General features: G+C 39.8%; 2 protein-coding genes across 19 annotated transcripts; one reads left to right on the forward strand and one right to left on the reverse strand.

The window, feature by feature from the left end:
* The first annotated feature begins 669 nt into the window (after nucleotides 1–669).
* dnajc19 (DnaJ (Hsp40) homolog, subfamily C, member 19) lies at nucleotides 670–5,456 on the forward strand. Its single transcript, XM_085436937.1, has 6 exons — nucleotides 670–788; nucleotides 1,144–1,195; nucleotides 3,677–3,750; nucleotides 3,892–3,971; nucleotides 4,191–4,261; nucleotides 5,299–5,456. The coding sequence occupies exons 1-6, from the start codon at nucleotides 786–788 to the stop codon at nucleotides 5,367–5,369; spliced, it is 351 nt and encodes a 116-aa protein (XP_085293063.1). The 5' UTR covers nucleotides 670–785; the 3' UTR covers nucleotides 5,370–5,456.
* Nucleotides 5,457–8,125: 2,669 nt separating this feature from the next.
* Nucleotides 8,126–23,615, reverse strand: fxr1 (FMR1 autosomal homolog 1). Of its 18 annotated transcripts, XM_085436130.1 has the most exons (20): nucleotides 23,512–23,614; nucleotides 20,380–20,432; nucleotides 20,162–20,255; nucleotides 19,986–20,057; nucleotides 19,744–19,892; nucleotides 19,439–19,532; nucleotides 19,116–19,232; nucleotides 17,498–17,668; nucleotides 15,538–15,616; nucleotides 13,633–13,742; nucleotides 13,383–13,478; nucleotides 12,635–12,766; nucleotides 12,275–12,500; nucleotides 11,968–12,061; nucleotides 11,753–11,862; nucleotides 11,220–11,429; nucleotides 10,877–10,993; nucleotides 10,183–10,265; nucleotides 9,854–10,047; nucleotides 8,126–9,724 (listed from the first exon to the last, which is right to left on the reverse strand). In XM_085436130.1, the coding sequence occupies exons 1-19, from the start codon at nucleotides 23,560–23,562 to the stop codon at nucleotides 9,859–9,861; spliced, it is 2,247 nt and encodes a 748-aa protein (XP_085292256.1). In that variant the 5' UTR covers nucleotides 23,563–23,614; the 3' UTR covers nucleotides 8,126–9,724; nucleotides 9,854–9,858. The 18 variants fall into 18 exon arrangements, with proteins under 18 accessions (XP_085292256.1, XP_085292259.1, XP_085292260.1 ...); XM_085436133.1 differs by having other exon boundaries at nucleotides 8,126–10,047; nucleotides 11,220–11,426; nucleotides 23,512–23,615; XM_085436134.1 differs by having other exon boundaries at nucleotides 8,126–10,047; nucleotides 13,383–13,469.
* Between the last annotated feature and the right edge of the window lie 112 nt (nucleotides 23,616–23,727).

Here is a 23,727-nt window from a genome sequence, read left to right on the forward strand (position 1 = left end):
TGTTTTCTTATGCATGTGTAGCTGAAAGTGTGATTACTACCAGAATTACAGTGGTTATTTATTTACACTGTTCATTACAGCGGGATAAAATTTTTAATGTATATCTCAGGAGTAACCTTTCCTTTACTACAGGGGATTCATAGCACCAGCATCATCGGGAGGGCCCAAAACATAATTAACATCACCTACAGCGTCATCTATTCACACTACAGGAGTCTGAAATTGAGGACTAAACGACTCTCAAACACCTTCTACCCAAAGACCATTAGACACCTGAATAAAATAATCAACACTGCTCTTCTACCACCTCATCACAGCTATTAAGTATAATTGCACTATTTCTTACAGTATTATTAGAAGTATCTGTCACACTAATAAACTACCTTGCATAAGCATTAACACGAGTTTGCACATTCACTACTTGTACTTGTCTCATCCTAGAATCACAACAGAATATTTTCATTGACATAAACTGGGTAAAGTATTATTTTCAATTTTTTTCCCTTTTAAAAAAATGTTTCCCTTAAAATGTTTAACCTGTGTTTTTTTTCTTTTAACTGTATGGTTTTATAAAGTCAAATAACTTTCCCGCAAATTTTTATTTATCCAGGAATAAACACAAACGTTAGAAACCAAGGAAACAGCTGCGAGTTGCGTTTACCCGGCGTTTACGACAGTTCTCTTTCATTTCCGGCATAAACACATGGACGCCTGAGCCACGAAAACATGAGAGGTCAAAAGTTATGGTCGTAATCTTCAGCATAAACGGAACATAACACAGAAACATGGTAAGTTGAAATCGTGATTTACCACATGAAATGTGAAAATGGTTGCATGCTCGAGAGACTACGGAAATAGCGTTTGAAGGCGTTATTTTTAATAGCTAAGCTAGTGTTAGCTTTACTTAAACGTGCATATGACCCAACACGACTGGACCAAGCAAAGCTAAAGTTTGGTGTTCTTCTTATTTTAACCAGCACGTCACTATTAGCCTGATAATTGGACCATTGATAGGTTTAAATCAAATGTAAACACGCCGCTTGGGTTTCGCAGCGAGCTCCAACGCGGTCACTGGTCTGCTGATTTGCTTTGTATCCCCTAATGTCATGAAGCTTTCTGATTTCCACCTTTCTGCCTCCGCAGGCCAGCTCCATGGTGGCAGTGGGACTGGCTCTGGCAGCAGCTGGATTTGCAGGTCCGTGAATGGAAAATTTTGTTGTTAACTTTGTCAGACAGGGTTTCACGAGTGTACAGCACCATGGACATTGAACTTCAGTACAAAGCACTTGAATTGCAAGGAAACTATTAAACAAAATGCATACACATATATGGATGACATAAAAATAGCTCTACGTAGTTCTATTTTTGTAAATTTACATATGTTTTTGACAACTTTTTAATAGTGTTATTTGCACTTTGCACATTTATAGTCTCATTTTGCTTAATATACTATCCCGAGCAGGAATAAAAGGCTTAAACTGTCTTACAAATAATGTAATGAAGAAAATATAACTGTGTGGTTAGACCTCTCAACATCGGCAATCTAGCTAAGTGGTCAGGTTAAGCTAGATATCAACTCAGTAACTCGACCCTGGATTTCCTGGTCTAGCAATGACAGCACTCGCATAAAAGAGGCGGTTTTGGCAGCGAGTGACTGATCACAAACATATAGAGTAGAGCCGCATATTTAACAAAAGTAAAGCAAATTTTAATGTTTAACATAGAAAAAGGTTAAACACACAATGCAGACTAAATGTAACACATGTTGCAGGCAGCGCAGCAGCAGTGTGACAGAGCTTTCCACACATAGTATGTATAGTAAAAAGCATTGTTAGAAATGTTTGTAGACTGCGAAGCACTTTGTAAATGCATTTAATCTAAAGGGAAGGAAGGATGGTGTGAAACACAGATTTACAGTCTGACTAATAGACTTGCAGTTATAATAGTTGGTGTTTTGCAGCACCATCATCACAAATGATAAATATTATATTTTGGAAGACTGTTGTTCTATCCGTCCCATATCATAACAGATTCTTTTTGACTCAAAACCAAAACCACTGAATGATTTAACTTTCATGTTTATGTTGGTTTTCCGTTTGTCATCTATCAGTAGGTCAAGGGCGAGTCCTGTGTGTGTTGACAGAAACTACATGAAACCTTGTGTTTAAGGTTTAATTTAACAGTATGCGAATGCTCCTCGCCTCCAAAGCAGATATTAAATTATGAAGAACATTTACATTACAGAAACCTGAGAGTGCAAACCTCTGCCAATGTCGTTTAATCTCTGGGCAGTATTTACTTTTAAGGGAGTAGTATTATATAAAGTTTAGGAAGTTTGAAGTGCAGGAAAAAATCAGATAAGGGTGGCATGACATGCTTACTTTGATTCCACAAACATTATTTTGGAGTAGGTCATGGATTATTAGGGGTGGGGGGAATAATCGATACTGTGTAGTATCGTGATATGACTTCAGAGCATGTTGATCCTTTTTCTGAGCAAGAATCCTGACATTCCTTCACTGTCCAAATGTGTTTCACTTTTTTTTTGGCAGCAATAAACATGACAGTTTACTTATTTTAATTTAAGACATGTTTTATTTTAATTAAGTTTAAAACTTTTTTATTTAATGTAAAATTATATTTTGTTTTAATTTACTTTCAAATTCTTCAGTTGCTTAATGAGCTGCATAGTTTTCATAAATTGCATAGTTCATAATAGCTATAATTGTACCAGATGGTTGCATTCAGTTAAGTTGGACTAGACTGTAATACAAACCGTTCAGTTTGTCAACAATAAAACTGACTGAAATGAGAGAAAGACTGAGTGCGAGACTTTGATATTAGATAAGAATATTGATAAAGTTTACCTTTATGTACAGAATCTGAATATCGCAAAATATTTTTAAAAAATTGCAATAATATCGTATCGTGAGATGTATGGTGATTCCCACCTCTATAGATTATAGGTATTAATTTGTAAATAGGTGGACATGAATAACTGGAGTTTATTGTATAATATTAATAAACTTGAAAGAAAGGCAGGCGTGAAATGTAAAAGTGAGGGGAGAGGTGACATGATATTTGGAGGCAAACTATGATGTGACTTTTAGAATCCCCATATACCAGTATCATGTCCTAAACAAAGGTAGTAGAACTTGAAGTAGTTTTACAGATAAAAGATGAAAGTTTCACATTCTTTGACTTTAAAGAAGAGGTCAGAGGTCAAATGTGATGATATTTTAAATCTTTACACAACGCTCTCTATATGTTTACAGTACACAACACACTTGTAAGAATCATAGTTTCTAAGTTATGTGGCTTTTTATTGATTTTCAACAAATAAATTATTAAGCAGAAACTGAAGATGTAAGACAAATGTTTTTTGGTAGTTCGGTTAAGCTAGGTGAGTCTAGGTGATTTTTTTGTTAGTTAATATATTCTCAGATTTTCATATATTACAGGTTGTCTTGTAGTGTCAGTACTGTATCTGTATTGTTGTACTGTGATAGTAGCATTATCGTGGGAAAAGTATTGTTAGTTGCACCGGCGCCCAACCCTAAACCGCATCAGTGTTAACAGTAAAACATTTAAGGGACAAATCCACAGATTGATTTGTCATCTGAGATAAAGTGGATTTGCCCATCACTGTAAATGTCTCATCTTTTTCATGTACCAGGTCGCTATGCCATGCAGGCCATGAAGCAGATGGAACCCCAGATGAAACAGGCCCTTCAGAGCTTCCCTAAAACTGTAAGAAGGAACCCGTGTTTGCTGTGACAACTCTGCCAGTTCGATGTGCAGAAAACACAGACACATGTTGGTCTTTGCATTCAGTCTGCATTTCGTTTTCTCTTTCCTAACTCGTAACCTCGACTGCACACATTGTTTCAGGCATTTGGAGGAGGCTACTATAGAGGTGGATTTGAACCAAAGATGACAAAGAGAGAAGCTGCTCTGGTTTTAGGTGTCAGGTATGTGGATGCTGATCAGCACTCAGCACTGATTCTTAGTCTATCTGTGATGTTACAATACTTCCAGGTTCAGAGAGGTTTGGTCTTGTGCTGCACGGCTACCTTGTTGTGTTGTTTGTAGTCTCTCCACTACAGCAGCACATTTAACAACCACCACTAATCACTCATAATAACTCACTGTTACATACATTTACTGTTGCACCACTATTCTGTCTTCAGTCCCACAGCCAACAAGAATAAGATCAGAGAAGCTCATAGAAAACTGATGATCCTGAACCATCCAGATAGAGGTAAGAGAAAGCTTAGTGCTTATTCAAAGACCGACTATTTTTCTGATGAGTCTGTTATCTAGTGAAAATAAAAAATAAACAAAATACCACTAAAATACTATGAACAAAGTTCAGTATAATCAGAGTATCTTTCCATTATCTGGCTTCACTTGCCTTTGCCTATAACGGTGGTCAACTTTATAAGTCAAGCAGGGACTTCCCAGTGTAGCTGTCAGCAAATTTGGATAAAAATGGCTGCGTTGAAGCACCAGAACAATCAGAGACATGTATACTGAAAGCAGAGCAACAGAATTTTTACAAAAGAATAAGCATAAAAAGTTCATTCAGACATAGTCCTGCCAAATGTACAAATATGATACAAGGTCCACAAAGTCCAGAGAGGTGTTCAGCTTTAGGATTATATATCAAGGTGTATAAAACAATAAAATAGTTTCAAACTTGTTTGCAGTCAACAAAAAAATAAAATCAAGGAATAAAGTTCTTCTCAGACTTTAAAAGCTTTCAACCCTCCTGGTATTTGTGCACACAAGTCTGAGGCATCACTGCAGAAGAACCGACACAGCTCTGTTCTGGAAAACACTGCACTGGCTCGAGAACCTTCATAAAAATCGGTGACCACGTTTCACAATTGCACTTTATTTACAATGAAAAGCTGATCATGCAAAAAAAAAATCAAGCAGCTGGAGACTCGCTTATTCAGACTGGCTTTTAACTAGTTTTAGGCTGTATGATGTCATATGTATGCTGTTTTATCGTTTTGTCTTCTGTGTTTTTATATGCCTGTTTTTATTGTTTTTATTTACCCACTTTGTGGGTTTTGACCTGTGAAAGGTGCTGTATAAATAAAGTTTACATAACATTTAACTTCAGAATGTAGTCCTGAGCTGTTACGCATGAGTGGCAAGTCTGTTAACAGGTCTTAGGTGTATTATCAACATCCTGCATAGTAAAAGGAACTGTTTTGTTGTTCAACGTGAAGTGTGATTATGTGTGTGTGTGTGTGTGTGTGTGTGTGTGTGTGTGTGTGTGTGTTGCAGGTGGATCTCCCTACTTAGCAGCAAAGATAAACGAAGCAAAGGATCTGATGGACGGGCAGGCCAAGAAATAAAAGTGGAGATGCTTATTCATGCACTGACTGACTTGAAAGTTTTTCTAACAGATTGTTCTAAAAATAAAATCACGCTGTACAAGTGCAGACCAGAATCCTGCCATTATTACTGCTCAGTTTATATTGACTTTGTGAAATTCTATAAAGAGGTTTCCATTTGACAGAACTTCAAATTGTTGTTTTGCGTTTTTTAAGATCACACATGAAGTGTGTTTCTTAGTCCAACCTACAGATGTCTCATAAGCAGTTGCTAAACTTAATGGAGTCATTGAGTATTATGCATTTTGTGAGAGAACAAAGACAGTTTTTCTACTTGTGATTTTACTAGATACATTTGGACATGTGAATATTATGTTGCATGTCTTTTTTTAGCGACAGCACGCTGTTGTTAATGTGGTAAAATGTTAGTTGGTTTGAACACTTTAGCATTAGCAGAAACTTAAAAAATGTTCCTGTGCTTACTGAAATTACACTTACAGTGGGGCAAAAAAGTATTTAGTCAGCCACCGATTGTGCAAGTTCCCCCACTTAAAATGATGACAGAGGTCAGTAATTTGCACCAGAGGTACACTTCAACTGTGAGAGACAGAATGTGAAAAAAAAATCCATGAATCCACATGGTAGGATTTGTAAAGAATTTATTCGTAAATCAGGGTGGAAAATAAGTATTTGGTCACCTCAAACAAGGAAAATCTCTGGCTCTCACAGACCTGTAACGTCTTCTGTAAGAAGCTTTTCTGTCCCCCACTCGTTACCTGTATGAATGGCACCTGTTTGAACTCATCATCTGTATAAAAGACACCTGTCCACAGCCTCAAACAGTCAGACTCCAAACGCCGCCATGGCCAAGACCAAAGAGCTTTCGAAGGACACCAGGAAAAGTATTGTAGACCTGCACCAGACTGGGAAGAGTGAATCTACAATAGGCAAGCAGCTTGGTGTGAAAAAAATCAACTGTGGGAGCAATCATCAGAAAATGGAAGACATACAAGACCACTGATAATCTCCCTCGATCTGGGGCTTCACGCAAGATCTCATCCCGTGGGGTCAAAATGATCATGAGAACGGTGAGCAAAGATCCCAGAACCACACGGGGGGACCTGGTGAATGACCTGCAGAGAGCTGGGACCAAAGTAACAAAGGTCACCATCAGTAACACACTACAACGGCAGGGAATCAAATCCCGCAGTGCCAGACGTGTTCCGCTGCTGAAGCCAGTGCATGTCCAGGCCCGTCTGAAGTTTGCCAGAGAGCACATGGATGATACAGCAGAGGATTGGGAGAATGTCATGTGGTCAGATGAAACCAAAGTAGAACTTTTTGGTATAAACTCAACTCGTCGCGTTTGGAGGAAGAAGAATACTGAGTTGCATCCCAAGAACACCATACCTACTGTGAAGCATGGGGGTGGAAACATCATGCTATGGGGCTGTTTTTCTGCCAAGGGGACAGGACGACTGATCCGTGTTAAGGACAGAATGAATGGGGCCATGTATCGTGAGATTTTGAGCCAAAACCTCCTTCCATCAGTGAGAACTTTGAAGATGAAACGAGGCTGGGTCTTCCAACATGACAATGATCCAAAACACACCGCCCGGGCAACAAAGGAGTGGCTCCGTAAGAAGCATTTGAAAGTCCTGGAGTGGCCTAGCCAGTCTCCAGACCTCAACCCCATAGAAAATCTGTGGCGGGAGTTGAAAGTCCGTGTTGCTCGGCGACAGCCCCAAAACATCACTGCTCTCGAGAAGATCTGCATGGAGGAATGGGCCAAAATACCAGCTACTGTGTGTGCAAACCTGGTAAAGACCTATTGTAAACGTTTGACCTCTGTTATTGCCAACAAAGGTTATGTTACAAAGTATTGAGTTGTATTTTTGTTATTGACCAAATACTTATTTTCCACCCTGATTTACGAATAAATTCTTTACAAATCCTACCATGTGGATTCATGGATTTTTTTTCACATTCTGTCTCTCACAGTTGAAGTGTACCTCTGGTGCAAATTACTGACCTCTGTCATCATTTTAAGTGGGGGAACTTGCACAATCGGTGGCTGACTAAATACTTTTTTGCCCCACTGTATGTGATGTTCCAATGTAACAGGTTAATTCACTCAAAAGCAGATTTGTGGTTTAAATCAACTTAAGCAGGTGAAACATTTTGCATTTGCATATGGAAATGTTTTGAAGCCGGTTGTATGCTGAAAAAGAAATTCTGTCTGATGGATACTGAAACATGAGTGGTGACCAAATCAACAGCTTCTAAGTCTGTGAACCTAGCAACATGAAACTGCCTGTGACTCCACAGAAGCCAAGAGGGTGTGTTGGCAGGATCCCATCTGTGGTGAAAACACTTCATTACATTCAGCCAAAGACACAACTTTTCCTATTTCTCATTTCATAAGTTTTTAACTTGTAAAAGAGACACCACAGCTATCATATACAAATCATGGCTAGTAAAGGATGCCTACATTGTATTCATACATTTAATAATCTTTCTGGCTGCAGGATAATACAAAAACTAACAAGACACTTTTCAATAAACTTGGTCAAGAGTTAGATGATGTGGGTCATGTCTCAGTTTTTGAAAAAGACAAACCTTGTTTAATAAACTCGAACTGCACCAGTATACTTTACACATCAGTAAACAGGTTATTGTCACATTCACTATCCAAATCAGAATCTCCACACAATGCAGCGACGCAGCATTCCTGAAAAGTATGTGTACAGCTAACAGTCACAAGCAAGACACAGAGATGGGTTTTAGATCTACACGAAAGATCAAGTTTATTTAAGAACCACCTGCATACAAAACATATTGCACATCAACCAACCAGACGATCCTTAAAAAAACAACAAAAAAAACTTTACTGTAGTTGACCCAACAAAAACACTTGGGATGTCACAACTCTCAGTAGTCCAAATTTGTCCCAAAAGAAAACCTCTAAGCATCGCATGTTAGTGTCAAGAAAACAGAAGAGATTGTTTTTGTTTGTTTTTTTAAATACTGTACATTTTCTTAAAAATAAATAAACCAAATATATCTCCTTCCTTAGTGGAACAGTCATGACCAGTTTCCAGCCAGCCAGTGTGGAAGAACCATGAAAATGACATCGTCACCTGGGCAAGGTTTTCTGGAAACATCTCAACACCGCAGTGGTCGGTTTTTACAGGGCTCTGTTTTCCCCAACAGTGGGCAGATAAAAGTGGACAATACCCTAAAAGAAACTCAAGTGACTTTATTGAATTCCTAGTGAGGGAAAAAAATTAATCAGCATCAAGCATTACTCGGGATGTACGTAATGAAACAATGTTTAGGAATGAGATGTTTCCAGGTGGCCGAGCACTGATGGTACATATCTGTCCAGCACTAAACGGTAACAAGCCAGTTTTCAGACTCAACTACAATCACGTTTTAAACAGAAGAAAGGTTATGTTTCAGTGCAAAGAAAACGACTCTTCTACAGTTTCTTTTCCAGACACGATGTAAAAGCATTTCTTCTGTGACCCAAGTGGTTGCATATTGGAAAAACAGGAAGCAGCTAATGTGAAATTCTTCAACAGATATATTTATTTATATATATATATTTATATATATATATAAAGGATAACTGGATTCATCCCCACCCTCCCCACAACGAGAACAGACACTCCTGACTTTAAAAAGATGCCCCTAAAATCTTTTTGGGGTGTTTCAGTGGTTGCCTTCACCTCCCGCAGTACCATAAGAGAACATTTAGCACATGGAGACGCCGTGTCTGGTTCCGCTGTGGCAGATGAAGGCTAACACAGAAACAGGTGAAAGGATTTCAGATGGCATGCAGAGCCAGGCAACGACATGTTGAATCTACTCTCAAGGCACGACAGCTAATCACGTTTATGTCAAACATACTTGGGGTTTCCAACAAGCCAATCTGCACTGTGCTACTGCCCATGCAGATCAGTTAATTTACATCCTGAAATAAGTTTATGGAAGCATTTTTCTGGATCCAACTAGGAAAAGGCTTTTTAAAACCCTGCTGTGATGTTTCTACGAATAGAAAAAGGACTGCTGCATTCATACCACAGTATGGGTTTGACTGGAATCCCTGTCTGATTTAATAAACGCTGTACTCAGTGCAGCCTCTCCCAGAGCTCTCAGTGAAGACAGGACTGAAAAGCAGTTCATGTACACATCTGTAAATTTATGTGTGTTTGACTATCTTTGGCAAGCTCATACAGGAAGAACTATTGTAAAAAAAAAAAAAAGAAAAAAAAGGAAAATGAATAGTTGGATAAAACAGGTGTAAAAAGGGAGGTTCAGGTTCTGACCTCTGAAACTTGCACAGCGGAACAGGTCACAAATATTTGGAAAATCTAAAATAAAAAAGAGAGAGAGAAAACAGTGCTTTAAATGTTATGGTTCACTTCTGAAGCTGCTCCAGTCATGGAGATTCAATCAAGTGCAGCTCTAGAAGTTCAAATATTTGAAACCATTTTCCTTGCCCTGACTAGGAGAGTCCATTAACAACAGCTTGTGGGTTAGATTCCTCCTTGTAGGAGACTTTAGTGGACTTCTCAGTGGAAGACCTGGGAGCTCTTGTGCCATTGTTGCCGTCGCCATCGGCTGCACCGTTAGAACCATTAGTGGTTGCCACGGCAGAGTTTGGGCTGTGTTCGGCGATGACATCCACCTGACCCTAAACAGAAAGGTGGGACAAACAGTGTGTGATGGGTGAGAGAGAATGACGAATGAATGACGAACACTAAATCACCAGTGACTGCCAGGCTTTTAAAGCAGCGAGAAGTGAGGATATTGTAAACTAGGTACTGACCACATCCTTGTTTTTCTGGGAGTCCTTCTCGATCATCTGTCTGCTCTGAGACTCAGCCCTGGATATGTAGTCAGCCACAGTAACTAAACAAATACAACAACAGAGAAAATAAACTATGAAAGCACATGAAGACTGACTCCTTCATACCAGAGCAGAGGCACAAATCTGTTTCAGATATTCCAAACTTCATCAGGATTGTATCGTCTTCACAGTTCTTGTAGATTAGTGAAACACACACAACAGCAGCATTTGCAGTGTGAAGTGAATTACTATTAAACCTGTGTACACAGTTAAAGAAAAAGTGCCCTTTCTCACAGTCTGAGAATAACCTTTTTACTAATTATGCATTTTAGATTCAAGATTACACCAAAATATGTTAGAACAATTTACAATGACACACCACACAAACAAGACTATTAATTGCTGTTAATGTCAGCATGACAAAGCAAAAGCAAGTTGTGACAAAGTTATTGGTAAAAAAAGGTTTTCTGCTAAAAAGAGATGCATACTTATATTTCTACGTACCAAACCTTGTTAGAAAATGCTATATTACAGTATTGATCAGCCATATTGAATCAAATAGCAAAAGCCAAGAACACGACTGCTCAGTTTTCCATAGTTTGTGTTTAGCATGGTGTTGGTGGAACACAAACAAACACAAGGTTTTTTTAGTCAAGTCATTCAGAGTGCTCACTGGAGGAGGGCACACTAGGTGATCCAGTTGCCTGGTTACCTGGCTGCCTCTCTTCAGGCAGACGGTTTCTGCGACGTCGGCTACGATTACGACGTTGAGGTTTAGCTTCCTGGTCATCTAAAGGTGTCAGGTCATCACAAACAGAGGGATTGGGGTGGAGGGACTTACATCGCGATCTACAATTGTCATCTACTTTGAGCTGCACTGACGCCCTTTATGTTTCAAAATAGAAATGATGCACTGCTGCACAGTCCTGACAGCTCAGAACAGCAGTCGGTATAACCTGAATACACTGTGTGAGACGACAACAACAACAACAACAAACATCTAGTAACGTTCATACCTGTTCCATTTTCACTCATAGAGGCGTTGTCTGACTCGCTCATGCCATCAATCAGAGTGGTATCCTCGTCTGTTCTGCGTCGCCGAGATCTTCTGCGGCGGTTAGCAGGCAAGTTGGAGTCGCTAGCATCTGTATCAGCTGTCTGATCGGTCTCTGTGTTTACCTCCAAGGCTCCATAGTGATGGTTATCCTCATGGTCTCGAGGCCCTGCTGCACATACAGGATCAGATTAATAGGCAAAAACTTTCAAACAGAACTTTAACAGAAGAAAATGATAACTTAGAGTGTCAATATATCTGTGAAGGTTCCCAATCATCCAGGTCGTAGTCTAAGGAACTTGGAAAGAAAAGCTTCTGGCCTTCTTTAAGTTTCCTGAAAGACGTTTCAAGGAAACTTAAAGCTTCAGTCCAGAACTGAAGAAGCTTCTTGGATGAAACGTCTTCAAGGAAACTTAAACAAGTCCAGACGCTTTTCTTTCCAAGCTCCCTAGACAAATTAGAGTGTCCCTACTTTCCTTGAATTATCAATTTTACCAGAGCTGTTGCTGTAACTTCCTCTTCCTCCACGTCCCCTTCCCCTTCCTCGGCCGGGTCCTGGCCTTCTGCGGCCATCTCTCTGTGGCCGTGGGCCTCTCTCCCGCTCCCTGCAAGTCCACCAAACCAAATGAAATTGATTACACAGAACAGCAACCAGCAGTTTAGTCAAAAACTGGTGAGATAATGCAATATATGGATCACAGTAACCTCACCTTTCATGATCTTCTCCAGCCAGAGACCAGTCACTCAGCTCATCTTTGCGCTCAGAATCTGTCTCAGAGGCGTTGGACTGCTCTGAGGTGTTGCCTGAGTGTAACCAAACACGTGTGAGAAGACAAAAAAAAAGAAAGAAAGAAAGAATAACCCACATAAAAAGGATAGAACAAAGAGGGAGAAAGAAGGAGATAGTTATACACCTTGTTACAGGTGCGAACAATCCAAACATTTGACCTCCTGCATGATTTTACTGTATATGTGATTTTTTTGCACATATAGCGTTTGATTTTTAGAGATGCCTACCATATCCAGTGCTGTAGTTGTGGCCCCTGCGTCCACGCCCTCGGCTGTTGTAAGAGCGACTGCCATGCACGGACGTAGAGGAGGCATTGGCATTGTTTTCTGTATTATACCCGCCTCCTCTCTCCCCCCTCTCTCCCCTGTCCCTGTCAACTGGTCGGTGGCCCTGGGTAACCTGACGCAACTGTTCGTCAATCTGCATCCGTTCCAGACGAAGCTGCTCCACCTCCTAGAGCAAAGGAAGACGATAAATAATACAAAAAAAGCAGTATGTTCTAAACTAAATAAATAAAAAATGCAAATCTGAGAGCTTTGTTTTAAAATAGTCATCACGGCACACACATGCATAATGACCATACACACATCTACATCACATCCAATTCGCCTTGTGTTGTTTATTCTTAATCTTGCTAGGCTGCCTCCCTGTGTATAATCCACAATCTGCCTCAGCTCTTCCGCTAGCTGTGCGCCCTCTGCAAGTAGCTCCACCATGTCCTACACACAAACGGTGCAAAACAAAGCACACACGAAGCACCAACGCAGCACAAAACATGCAAACAGCACAGGACCCACACATACACATGGTGTAAAATGGATACACAGCAAAATACAGACTGCAGAAGAGCAAATTTCACATATCTATGAATCCTGCACTACGTTTTTATATAAGATTACTTGCTAAAGACTGAATTGGTGGTAAATTAAAATCCAGCTCAACAATACGGAAACGAAGGCTTCATTGTAACTAAAGTAACGGCCTCCAATATGAAATATTTTGACAATATTGTAATATAATCATTTCAATATTATTTCTATTTACTGCATACAAACATATTTTCCATCCTTCTGCACTTAATATTCAAATCAAATTAAATATAAGAAATTATAATAACACATCTGAGAACACTATCTGCAAAGCACATACAAAAAGCAATCCTGCTTGAGCAATGTTTATTGTGTGCTGTTTCCATGCTAAAAGCCGGGCAGTGTCATTAGTCTTGTGCCAGAGTGGACATTAAAAGCAGCTTGACATAGCTGGGAATTCACATTGCAGCATTTGAAAAAGGTTAGCAAACGCAACACGCAGACACACGCACAAAGGTGCTCGTACATTTAGGTAAGAGATGTGGTACTCCAACAAGACCTGAACGTTGCCAATGCTCTCCTTAGTGCCGACAAATGTGAATGGGACCATTCCCTGTGTCAACAAAACAAAAAAACACAACACAGATGTTAATATGGGACTGTCCAACTAAATGACACTGTTTGTACGCTCTGTACTCCTATAGACTTTTAAACATCTGTCATAGGGATCAGTGCTTTAGCAGTTGGGGGTAAACACATCGCAGTAGCAGGCTTACTTCTTGTCTGGGCTGCTTGGTATCGTTGTCTCCTTCTATCCTGACACGCACCACACCGGACTTGTCCACTATCTCCTGGATGACCTTACCATTTTTACCAATCACTTTGCCTAAAGACAAAGAAAAGAGAAAAGGATCAAAAGGTAGGATGTCGCAGCTTAGGTCAAAAAGATGAGACACTAGTAAACTGAGGATATATAAGCACAGTACAGGGAGTGCAGAATTATTAGGCAAGTTGTATTTTTGAGGAATAATGTTATTATTGAACAACAACCATGTTCTCAATGAACCCAAAAAACTCATTAATATCAAAGCTGAATGTTTTTGGAAGTAGTTTTTAGTTTTAGCTATTTTAGGGGGATATCTGTGTGTGCAGGTGACTATTACTGTGCATAATTATTAGGCAACTTAACAAAAAACAAATATATACCCATTTCAATTATTTATTTTTACCAGTGAAACCAATATAACATCTCCACATTCACAAATATACATTTCTGACATTCAAAAACAAAACAAAAACAAATCAGCGACCAATATAGCCACCTTTCTTTGCAAGGACACTCAAAAGCCTGCCATCCATGGATTCTGTCAGTGTTTTGATCTGTTCACCATCAACATTGCGTGCAGCAGCAACCACAGCCTCCCAGACACTGTTCAGAGAGGTGTACTGTTTTCCCTCCTTGTAAATCTCACATTTGATGATGGACCACAGGTTCTCAATGGGGTTCAGATCAGGTGAACAAGGTGGCCATGTCATTAGTTTTTCTTCTTTTATACCCTTTCTTGCCAGCCACGCTGTGGAGTACTTGGACGCGTGTGATGGAGCATTGTCCTGCATGAAAATCATGTTTTTCTTGAAGGATGCAGACTTCTTCCTGTACCACTGCTTGAAGAAGGTGTCTTCCAGAAACTGGCAGTAGGACTGGGAGTTGAACTTGACTCCATCCTCAACCCGAAAAGGCCCCACAAGCTCATCTTTGATGATACCAGCCCAAACCAGTGCTCCACCTCCACCTTGCTGGCGTCTGAGTCGGACTGGAGCTCTCTGCCCTTTACCAATCCAGCCACGGGCCCATCCATCTGGCCCATCAAGACTCACTCTCATTTCATCAGTCCATAAAACCTTAGAAAAATCAGTCTTGAGATATTTCTTGGCCCAGTCTTGACGTTTCAGCTTGTGTGTCTTGTTCAGTGGCGGTCGTCTTTCAGCCTTTCTTACCTTGGCCATGTCTCTGAGTATTGCACACCTTGTGCTTTTGGGCACTCCAGTGATGTTGCAGCTCTGAAATATGGCCAAACTGGTGGCAAGTGGCATCTTGGCAGCTGCACGCTTGACTTTTCTCAGTTCATGGGCAGTTATTTTGCGCCTTGGTTTTTCCACACGCTTCTTGCGACCCTGTTGACTATTTTGAATGAAACGCTTGATTGTTCGATGATCACGCTTCAGAAGCTTTGCAATTTTGAGACTGCTGCATCCCTCTGCAAGATATCTCACTATTTTTGACTTTTCTGTGCCTGTCAAGTCCTTCTTTTGACCCATTTTGCCAAAGGAAAGGACGTTGCCTAATAATTATGCACACCTGATATAGGGTGTTGATGTCATTAGACCACACCCCTTCTCATTACAGAGATGCACATCACCTAATATGCTTAATTGGTAGTAGGCTTTCGAGCCTATACAGCTTGGAGTAAGACAACATGCATGAAGAGGATGATGTGGACAAAATACTCATTTGCCTAATAATTCTGCACTCCCTGTAGATGAAAGTTTTTGTTTAAATGTTTCTGAGAAGTTGAGCAAATAATGTACTGAATGAATGAATGACTTGTTACTAATTACTCATTGCTGTTACTAAATACCAACTTCTTTATCCCCTTCTTAAAATAGTTGAATCTACTTACCAACAAGGTTTCTTGGCACCTGGACCGAATCCTCTACAAATTCCAAGAAGCTTCTGGCTTTCTTTACTGCCTCTGCTGTCTAAAGGAAGACACAGGGTAGCTTACATATATTACACACTCAGCTAAAACATATACACAACCCAGTTACCACTGTACAACATGTACAGTATATACACAAAGAGCACGTCTAAAGAGTCCCACGCTATTTCTCTTATAAATAACATTCTCCATGTGAGACCATTAAAAAAAGAGACTTAGCAAATCCAATTTCATGTCAGCATTTTCATATTACTTCACACATAACCTGCCATACAGGAATAATTATGGATTCTTTAAATGGTGTTCATTTCTTTGTAGGAATCTCGTCAACTAAAAGCAACAATTTCATAAGAAAGATATGTTATTACTTCTTTCTTGTTCACCATTAGAGAAAGCATCTATACTGTTTACCAGTTTAAGTGCACATGTTAAACACCATGTCACCCTCGTCATCACTTCTCTTTCTCACATCCTCACTGGCAGGAGCTAAGACGTGAGTGACAACCATGTTGTTGTATAGAATAATAAAGCCCTGTTGATAATTCAATATATACTGAAAGACAATTTAGCCAATTTAAGCTCGATAAAATACTAAATATTTACTGATTTTGTTGTGGAAATTACTTTTACTTTGCTTTTATATACAGAGGGTAAAGTATGTATTGAACAGGTCACCAATTCTCTAAGCAAGTATGTTTCTAAAGGTGCTTTTGACATGAAATTGTCACCAGACATTGGTAACAACCCATGAAAAATGTGAAAAAGGGCATGGTAACTATCAGTAACTAGAAAGCAATCCTCCCACTTAGTGCAAATTCATTATCAGCTGATTCAGTCCCAAATGATGGCCTATAAAAAGCTGTCCCATTACTAAGATGTCTCACAAGAAACACACAAGACGGGTAAAACCAATGAGCTCTCGCAAGACCTTCACAACCTTATTGCTGCAAATTTTTCAACATAAAACGACCTCCCTATAAGATTTCAGACAGCAGAGTGAAAAGAATTATTAGAAGAGTTGTTCAAGAGCCCAGCAACAGAAAGACCTGGAATCAGCAGGTACAATTGTTTTAGTACAATTGTACTCACCACGCACGACTCCATTGCTGAAGAAAAAGCATGTTGAAGCATGTTTAACAACAACATTTAGACAAGCCTGTGAAATACCCAGAGGAAACAGTCTGGTCAGATACCAAAATGAACCCTTTGGATGCCATAAGGCACTGCACTGCATCACCCCACAAACACCATACCAACGGTGATGTTTGTAGCTGGGAACATCATGGTGTGGGGCTGTTTTTCAGCATACAGCACTGGCACGCTTCATATTATTAAAGTAAGGATGAACGTGGAAAATGTGCCATGACATTCTTGATAAAAATCGGCTGCCGTTCACCAGGATGATGAAGATAAAATGAGGATGAATGTTTCAGCAAGACAGTGATCAAAAACATACAGCCAAGTGAACTCTCAACTGGTTTCAGAGGAAGAAAAAGCTGCTAGAATGGCCCAGCCAATCACCTGACCTGTCTCCTTTATAAAATTTTCAGAGAAAGAACTAAAACTCTTCATAGAAGAACCCTTTAGGATTTAAAGACTATTTATGTGGAAGAATCACATAAATCCCACATTACAACTACTTTTCCATACAGGAGGCGCCTTGAAGCTCTCGTCACCAACAAAGGCTTTTGTACAAAGTACTGAATGAACTTCAACAACTGAGACATTTCTCATTATTACACATAATTTATGGACATCTATGGTTTGATTTCTTTGCATGTATGGATTGGCCGACATCTGGTGAGAATTTATGTCAATAGCATCTTTAAAAAGTGACTTAGATCATTTTTGACATGTTAAATAGTTATTTTACCCGGTGTACAATCCAGTAACCCTACTACCTCCTGTATTACCAACCTACCTCCCCATAAATCCTGAAATTGCCTGACTCCTCATCCAGCTCAATGGCAGTTACACCTGGAACCTTCCGGGCTTGCTGGATGTTGCTACCATGGCTGCCAATGGCCAGGCCCATTAGATCCAGTCTCACTGTAAACTCTTCCTGGAAGGAAGACACCAAGTGCCTGGAGTTCTACAAAAAACACAAGACATAGTCAAAACCAATGAACTCAGTCAGCTCTGTCTGAAGCTTTCATCCTGTACAAAAACTGAACAATAACAAATTTAAGTGTACTGTTAATTTAAACTCAAAAACTAAATGCTCGACCTTACAGAGGTTAAGATTATTGAAATATCTTTGGTAATATGGTTGTGTCCAAGGATGCTGAGCTCATGGACTGACAATGATCAGAGGAACTGCTAGTGGCTTGCCAATCAAGGCATTTTTTTGTCTTGTTTTTCCATGCATTACATTACACTTATCAGATTCATGAGTCATTAACTTTATCAGCTTCACTATATCTTCATTTCAGTATTTCTACATATTACTGACACTTGTGACACAGATGCAACTTCAAACTCTGTAAGGAACGGCTACACTGATCCACCATCACAAAACTAGAGGTCAAAGAAGAAGAGGATTCCTGTCTGTAGATGTAACTTTAAAGTATTTGGAAAGATGCTACTTTGTCTTCTTTCCTTAACTTCTTTAGATTAAAAGATTAATATGTATGAGGAGCACATGATGCAGGGCTGAGCAGAGACAGGTGAGCTACTTCAAAAAGAAAATGAAATGAAAAAAACAACAATCAAAACAGACTGAACAAGTTTGTTGGAAAAAAAGTTTAGTTAAAGAAAAAAGTCTGTCAAATGTTATAACTTTATACAGTTTTTGCTGTTCAGCTATCATCCGCCTACTTACAGTCACCCAATGATAGGCTAAACCATCCATCACTGTATATCAGGGGTGGGGAACTCCAGGCCTGAAATGTCGGTGTCTTGCAGATGTTAGATATCACCCTGGGTCAGCACACATTGAATCAGATGATTACTTAATTACCAGCCTCTGGAGAACTTCACGGCATGTTGAGAGGGTAATTTAGCCATTTAAATCAGCTGTGTTGGATCAAGGACCCGCAGGACACCAGCCCTTGAGGTCTGGAGTTCCCCCATCCCTGCTGTATATGAAGGCCACCCTGCTGGAACAGCACACATTAGTTCTTTTTGAACTGGAAGTAGAAAATAAACTTGCCAGTTACTTACCTACTTCTTTCTTTCTTTTTTTCTCTTATTTTTAAGTTTCAGCCACACAGCTTGCATTAAGTGCACCGCACTATGTTAACCCCACTCTCCCACTTCAATTATTGTATTATATTATGGTATTATACAACAATCAGTCTGGAGATCACTGCCCAATACTAAATGGCACAATAAAAAGCTATAAGCAAAACGACAATTGCTCAACTAAAAAGTATAATTTGGCTATTGTTTTAGCTTACTTTAAGCAGTAGGATTGTATTTTACCATTTACCATAATAAATGGCCTGAACTACCAACTGAGATTGTTCCAAGGCAACTACAGTGCATACAGTAACCCCAGAACATCTCAGTAACAGGTCTTTTTCTTGCCATCACCCTACCTCAAGGTGTTTTGTGGCTTCCTGGTTGCGTGACATTAGAAGTAGCTTGGTCCTGAGGCTGCGCAGGTGCATGTCACTCAGCAAAGACACACGCTTCACTGTCGTCTCGTTGGTGGACTAAAACACACACACACAGGAAATAAAAAGACTTATGCAAATATGTGGGGATACTCCTCTGCTCATAATCACTAAAAGAAATGAACAGCTGAGTCATGTATTAGACAAACATGCAGGGCAGGATAAAGGTGTAGCACATCATGCATTAGCCTTGGTGCTACTGTACATTTCCACATGTCACCACAGAATCACAGAAAGCCAGTTACCACAATCACTAGTTGGCTGGTCTCAGGGCAGTATGAGATGTGAGAGGCTCCCACGGCTTTCTTGAAGTCTTTATGAGCATTTTCATTCTGGCACCTGTCCACAAAAAACAAAAAACATATTACCTTCCAATCCTTAAACAAACAGTTCACATCTACTGAAAAAACGAGACAGACCATATATAACAGGTACAATAAAGGCTCTACTGCATATACACACTCTCACTGCTAATGAACTAAACAAGCCTGTGAATTTAGTTAAAATCTGTCTGTCTCTAATTTTGTTGCTGTAAAGGTGCTGTACATACGCTTCTTGTAGATCCTGAGGAACCGGGACAAAGCACTTGTGAAAGGAGTTCTTGGTGATGGCCTTGTTGGTGTTGACCGGACGCAGACGTTCAAAGGTCACTATTTCGTTGTAAGTCGCGTCACAGGCTGCATACTCAATCACATAGAACTGGAAATATGGAAAGGTTCAACAAAAAAAATGAATAAGTAGAATACTCTTCATAGTGCCTATAGTCACATGTACAAAAAAGGTTTTACTCACATCTCCCTTCATCATGCGGACTTTAGCCAACCACCAACCACACGGCTCAAGTTCAGTGGCTCTAGAAAAGATCTGCCAGGAGACGAAAACATAAGCAGGATAAGGCACATATAGAAACAAGCAGGTGAGGACAAGAGGAAAAGAAAAAAGGAGAGAACTTATATCTGTGTCCTTACCTCCACCTCGTCACCCTCTCCAATCTCCTTCTTGACATCAGCAGGTGGGGGCATCCTGACATCACTGAAGGGCACTTGGCGTTCTGGCTGCCAACTGAGAAAAAAAAGACCCCATTTTTTTCTTTTACCTAAAACATGGTGGTTCTGGATCTATGATAAAATATTAAATTTACATGTTTTATGAAAACTGGTCAAATGCAGAAGAAGTAAAGACTCACTTGTTCTCAAAGGCAATAGTGAGAGAGTCATCGTGGATATCTTTGACAAAGCCCTGCAGGAGGGACAGAAACACAGATCAGCGGTTAAATATAGTTCCTGCTTTAAAAGAAGAGTTTTTTATGTCTAGCAGAAAAAGTGACATTTTGGGTATGGGAACCCATTTTTTTTATTTTGTGCATGCACACAAAGTATATACGCATTGTTGACAAGATGCACACTCCTGCTGATTGTTTGCCACTATCTCATCTGTATACAACTCACAGTAACATGCTAAGATATGCAAAGCACTAGCAAACAATTCTGAAGAAAAGTGCTAGGATGTATACAAGGATGTGCACAATAATGAATTTAAAATACTTAAAAACCCTGCATGAAAAGAAGCAAATTGAACATGTTTGTTAAAACACTAGGATACAGTGTGACAGCACAAAGTGTAAAACTGAATGTGAACATAACTACGTTTCCCACAGATTTAGATTCAATTTGTTGCAGGAGGTGGGCATGTGCACGCAGATAAGTGATCTTGAGCTTTTGTGTATAGAAGGCACACACTGGCTTTCTTAAAAGAACTATTACATAATGTGTTTATATTATCTGATTTTTAAATACTTTTCTCCCCTGCAAATAATTTAATAACCAAGTAGCATAGCCTCCCACAGCTTCACTCCAACTTTCAGGATGTTGGATGTCAATTAGCAGCTGACTGATACTGATGACTGCCACAACACTCAGCAGCAGAGGTCTTAAAACTGGACTAGTAAAATCTGAAAGCCATAAACAAAGACTTCTTTCAGCTGGTCCCTTCAGGGGTTGCCACAGCAGACCATCTGCTTCCATGTCACCCTATCCCTAGCATTCTTCTTTGTCACACCAACAGTCTGCATGTCCTCCATCATTACATCCATAAACCATCTGTGATGTCCTCCTCATTTCTTCCTGCCTGGCAGCTCCATCTTCAACATCCTTTTCATCCATCTCAGCCTTGCATCTCTAACTTTGTCTCCAATATGCTCAACCTGAGCTGTTGCTCTGATGTACTCATTTCTAATCTTGTTCTTACATTACATTTTCTAACTTAATCTAAACATCTTCACTTCTGCCACCTCCAGCTCGGCCTCCTGTCTTTGAATCAAAGCCAAACTTGCAGGCAGTGAAACCAGCAACTTTCCAGAAAACGTACCAGAAAACAAACAAAAGAACAACAAAAACAAAGGACAATGGCAGTGGCAGTGAACTGAAGAAAAGTATTTTAGTGAGACACTGACAGCTTCATGAGCTTCTTCAGGTAATTCGGCAGTTAGATCAATTACTATCAGAGAAAGAGAGCTTTGTTGTCACTGTCTTAGTTTATGTTTTAACATGTTTAACACTGCATTTATTAGCATATTAGAATATTATCTGCAGTAAACAATCATACTTTCTTACACTATGTGAGATAGCATGTTTGAAACCTTAGTACGTAACCAAAACCGATAATAGTCTAGCACTACTATTTAATACTGTGGTATGCTAATACTGTGACAGTGACATCAGCACCACTGATGGTAACAGATAGTGACCAACACAAGATAGTTTAGTGTGTAAAATATCTAAATAAATAAAAAACAAAATGATATATTTGATAAGTATGGACTTGTCTTGCAAGTTTAAGTTTGAACTGCTTTCCAGCATTTGACAACATTCCTATCACAGGGTGGAAGCTGCAAAATTACTTTTATATATCCTTTATTTATCCAGAAAGTGATATTGACATTACAAAAGCCTTTTTCAAGACAGATCTGGCCAAGAGGGCAGTGGAAAACGCAACAAATATATCATCACAGTTCTTTCATACACAGGCACAATAACAGAGAGACATAAAAACACTGTAAAACTAGTCATTTCCTTACTTAACGTATAACTCCTACATAAATCCTAATGACTACAGTCTATTTAACAACATAAGTAAAGATATCATTAAAAAAAGCCCCAACAAAAAGAAAACACACACGCACACACAGAAACATCAGAAATCAGTTTTGGCAGTGGATCATTTTTTGGCACAACGCCTGTGCTAGAGTCAAACGTGAGGTACCCAACACTACACACCAGACTTGGAAGTACTGAACCCCAGGTTCAATGCGTTCAGACACTTATTTAAGCCATGTGTCTCGCTTGCGTGAAGGACGGTGTTGATTACATTCAAAGAAAGCACACACACGTATGTCTAAAGAGTTTAAGACACAGGGGTGGCAGAGTGGACAGAATCGCCCAGGGAAAAAAAGGGGTGTGTTAAATAAGGAAAAGCAATGAGAACAGTGTGAAAATGCAGTAGTACAAAAGAAGTCATGGGATGTGAAGGTGAGACAAGAAAGAAAAACTTGAAAGTCTGGAGAAAAATGAGAAGAGAGAGGAGACACGGGGAGAAGAGGCGAGGGTGTTGCTGTGGGCAGCACGTCTAGAAATAGCTTTAAAGTCGATGGTATCAGTGACCCACTCGACATGCCAGCTGGTCGGGATTGACAAGGAACAGCTGGCTCACACATACCGAAAAAATAGCTTCGGAATGATGGAGTATCAAATAATAGACAGCGACAGTCAGTCGTGAAGTCTGTGCAGAGAGACTTCAAAATCTCTCACACCACCAACCATGGTGCCTTCACAACACGACACACTTTAGTAAACTGCGTCAAGGTATAATGGGCTGGTCCTCCGTGTTTCTGATATCAGATCAATAGCCAATGATGACACATGCAGATACTATTTACTTCAGCAACATCTTTCGACGTCAACAGCTAGGCAACTAACAAGTTAGCTAACTTTCAGCTCGAGAAAGCGGCACAAGAAGTCAAATAAAATTAATAACACCTGCTTTGTGTTACGTATTCAAGCTATCGCATGCAAGACTGCGGTTCTTCCAAACTGGCTTTGAAGAAAGGTCCTCAAAAGTGTCAGCTGGCGAGGACATGGGAGTGACGCTAGCTTAGCTTGCTAATTATGGCTAGCATTGCTAGTACAAGCTAATATCGAACTCTCGGGTACGTACAGAGGAAGTCGGATCATGTTGCCACAATCCACGAGACTTAAACTAGAATACTGTACCGTATGAACAACTTTTATGTTTGAAACTGCATTGATAAGCCGGTATTTACCTTGTAATAAGCCCCGTTGGAGCCACGGACCTCCACCGCCAGTTCTTCCATATTGGAAACGCAAAGGATGTTGGGACGACAGGTGCTCCTTCAAGCGTCAGGACTTGACATCTTAGCACCAGTAAAATGTATAACAACAAGTACATGTAAAATTTGCACATTTAAAACTGAATTAAAATGAAAATATAACTTGTTATTCTAATGTAGCTTACCTGA

The sequence above is a fragment of the Copadichromis virginalis genome, linkage group LG17 (genome assembly GCF_057382275.1).
Source record: "Copadichromis virginalis isolate Kocher_CV1m ecotype Utaka linkage group LG17, C_Virginalis_male_GT1.1, whole genome shotgun sequence".
Lineage (NCBI taxonomy): Eukaryota > Metazoa > Chordata > Actinopteri > Cichliformes > Cichlidae > Copadichromis > Copadichromis virginalis.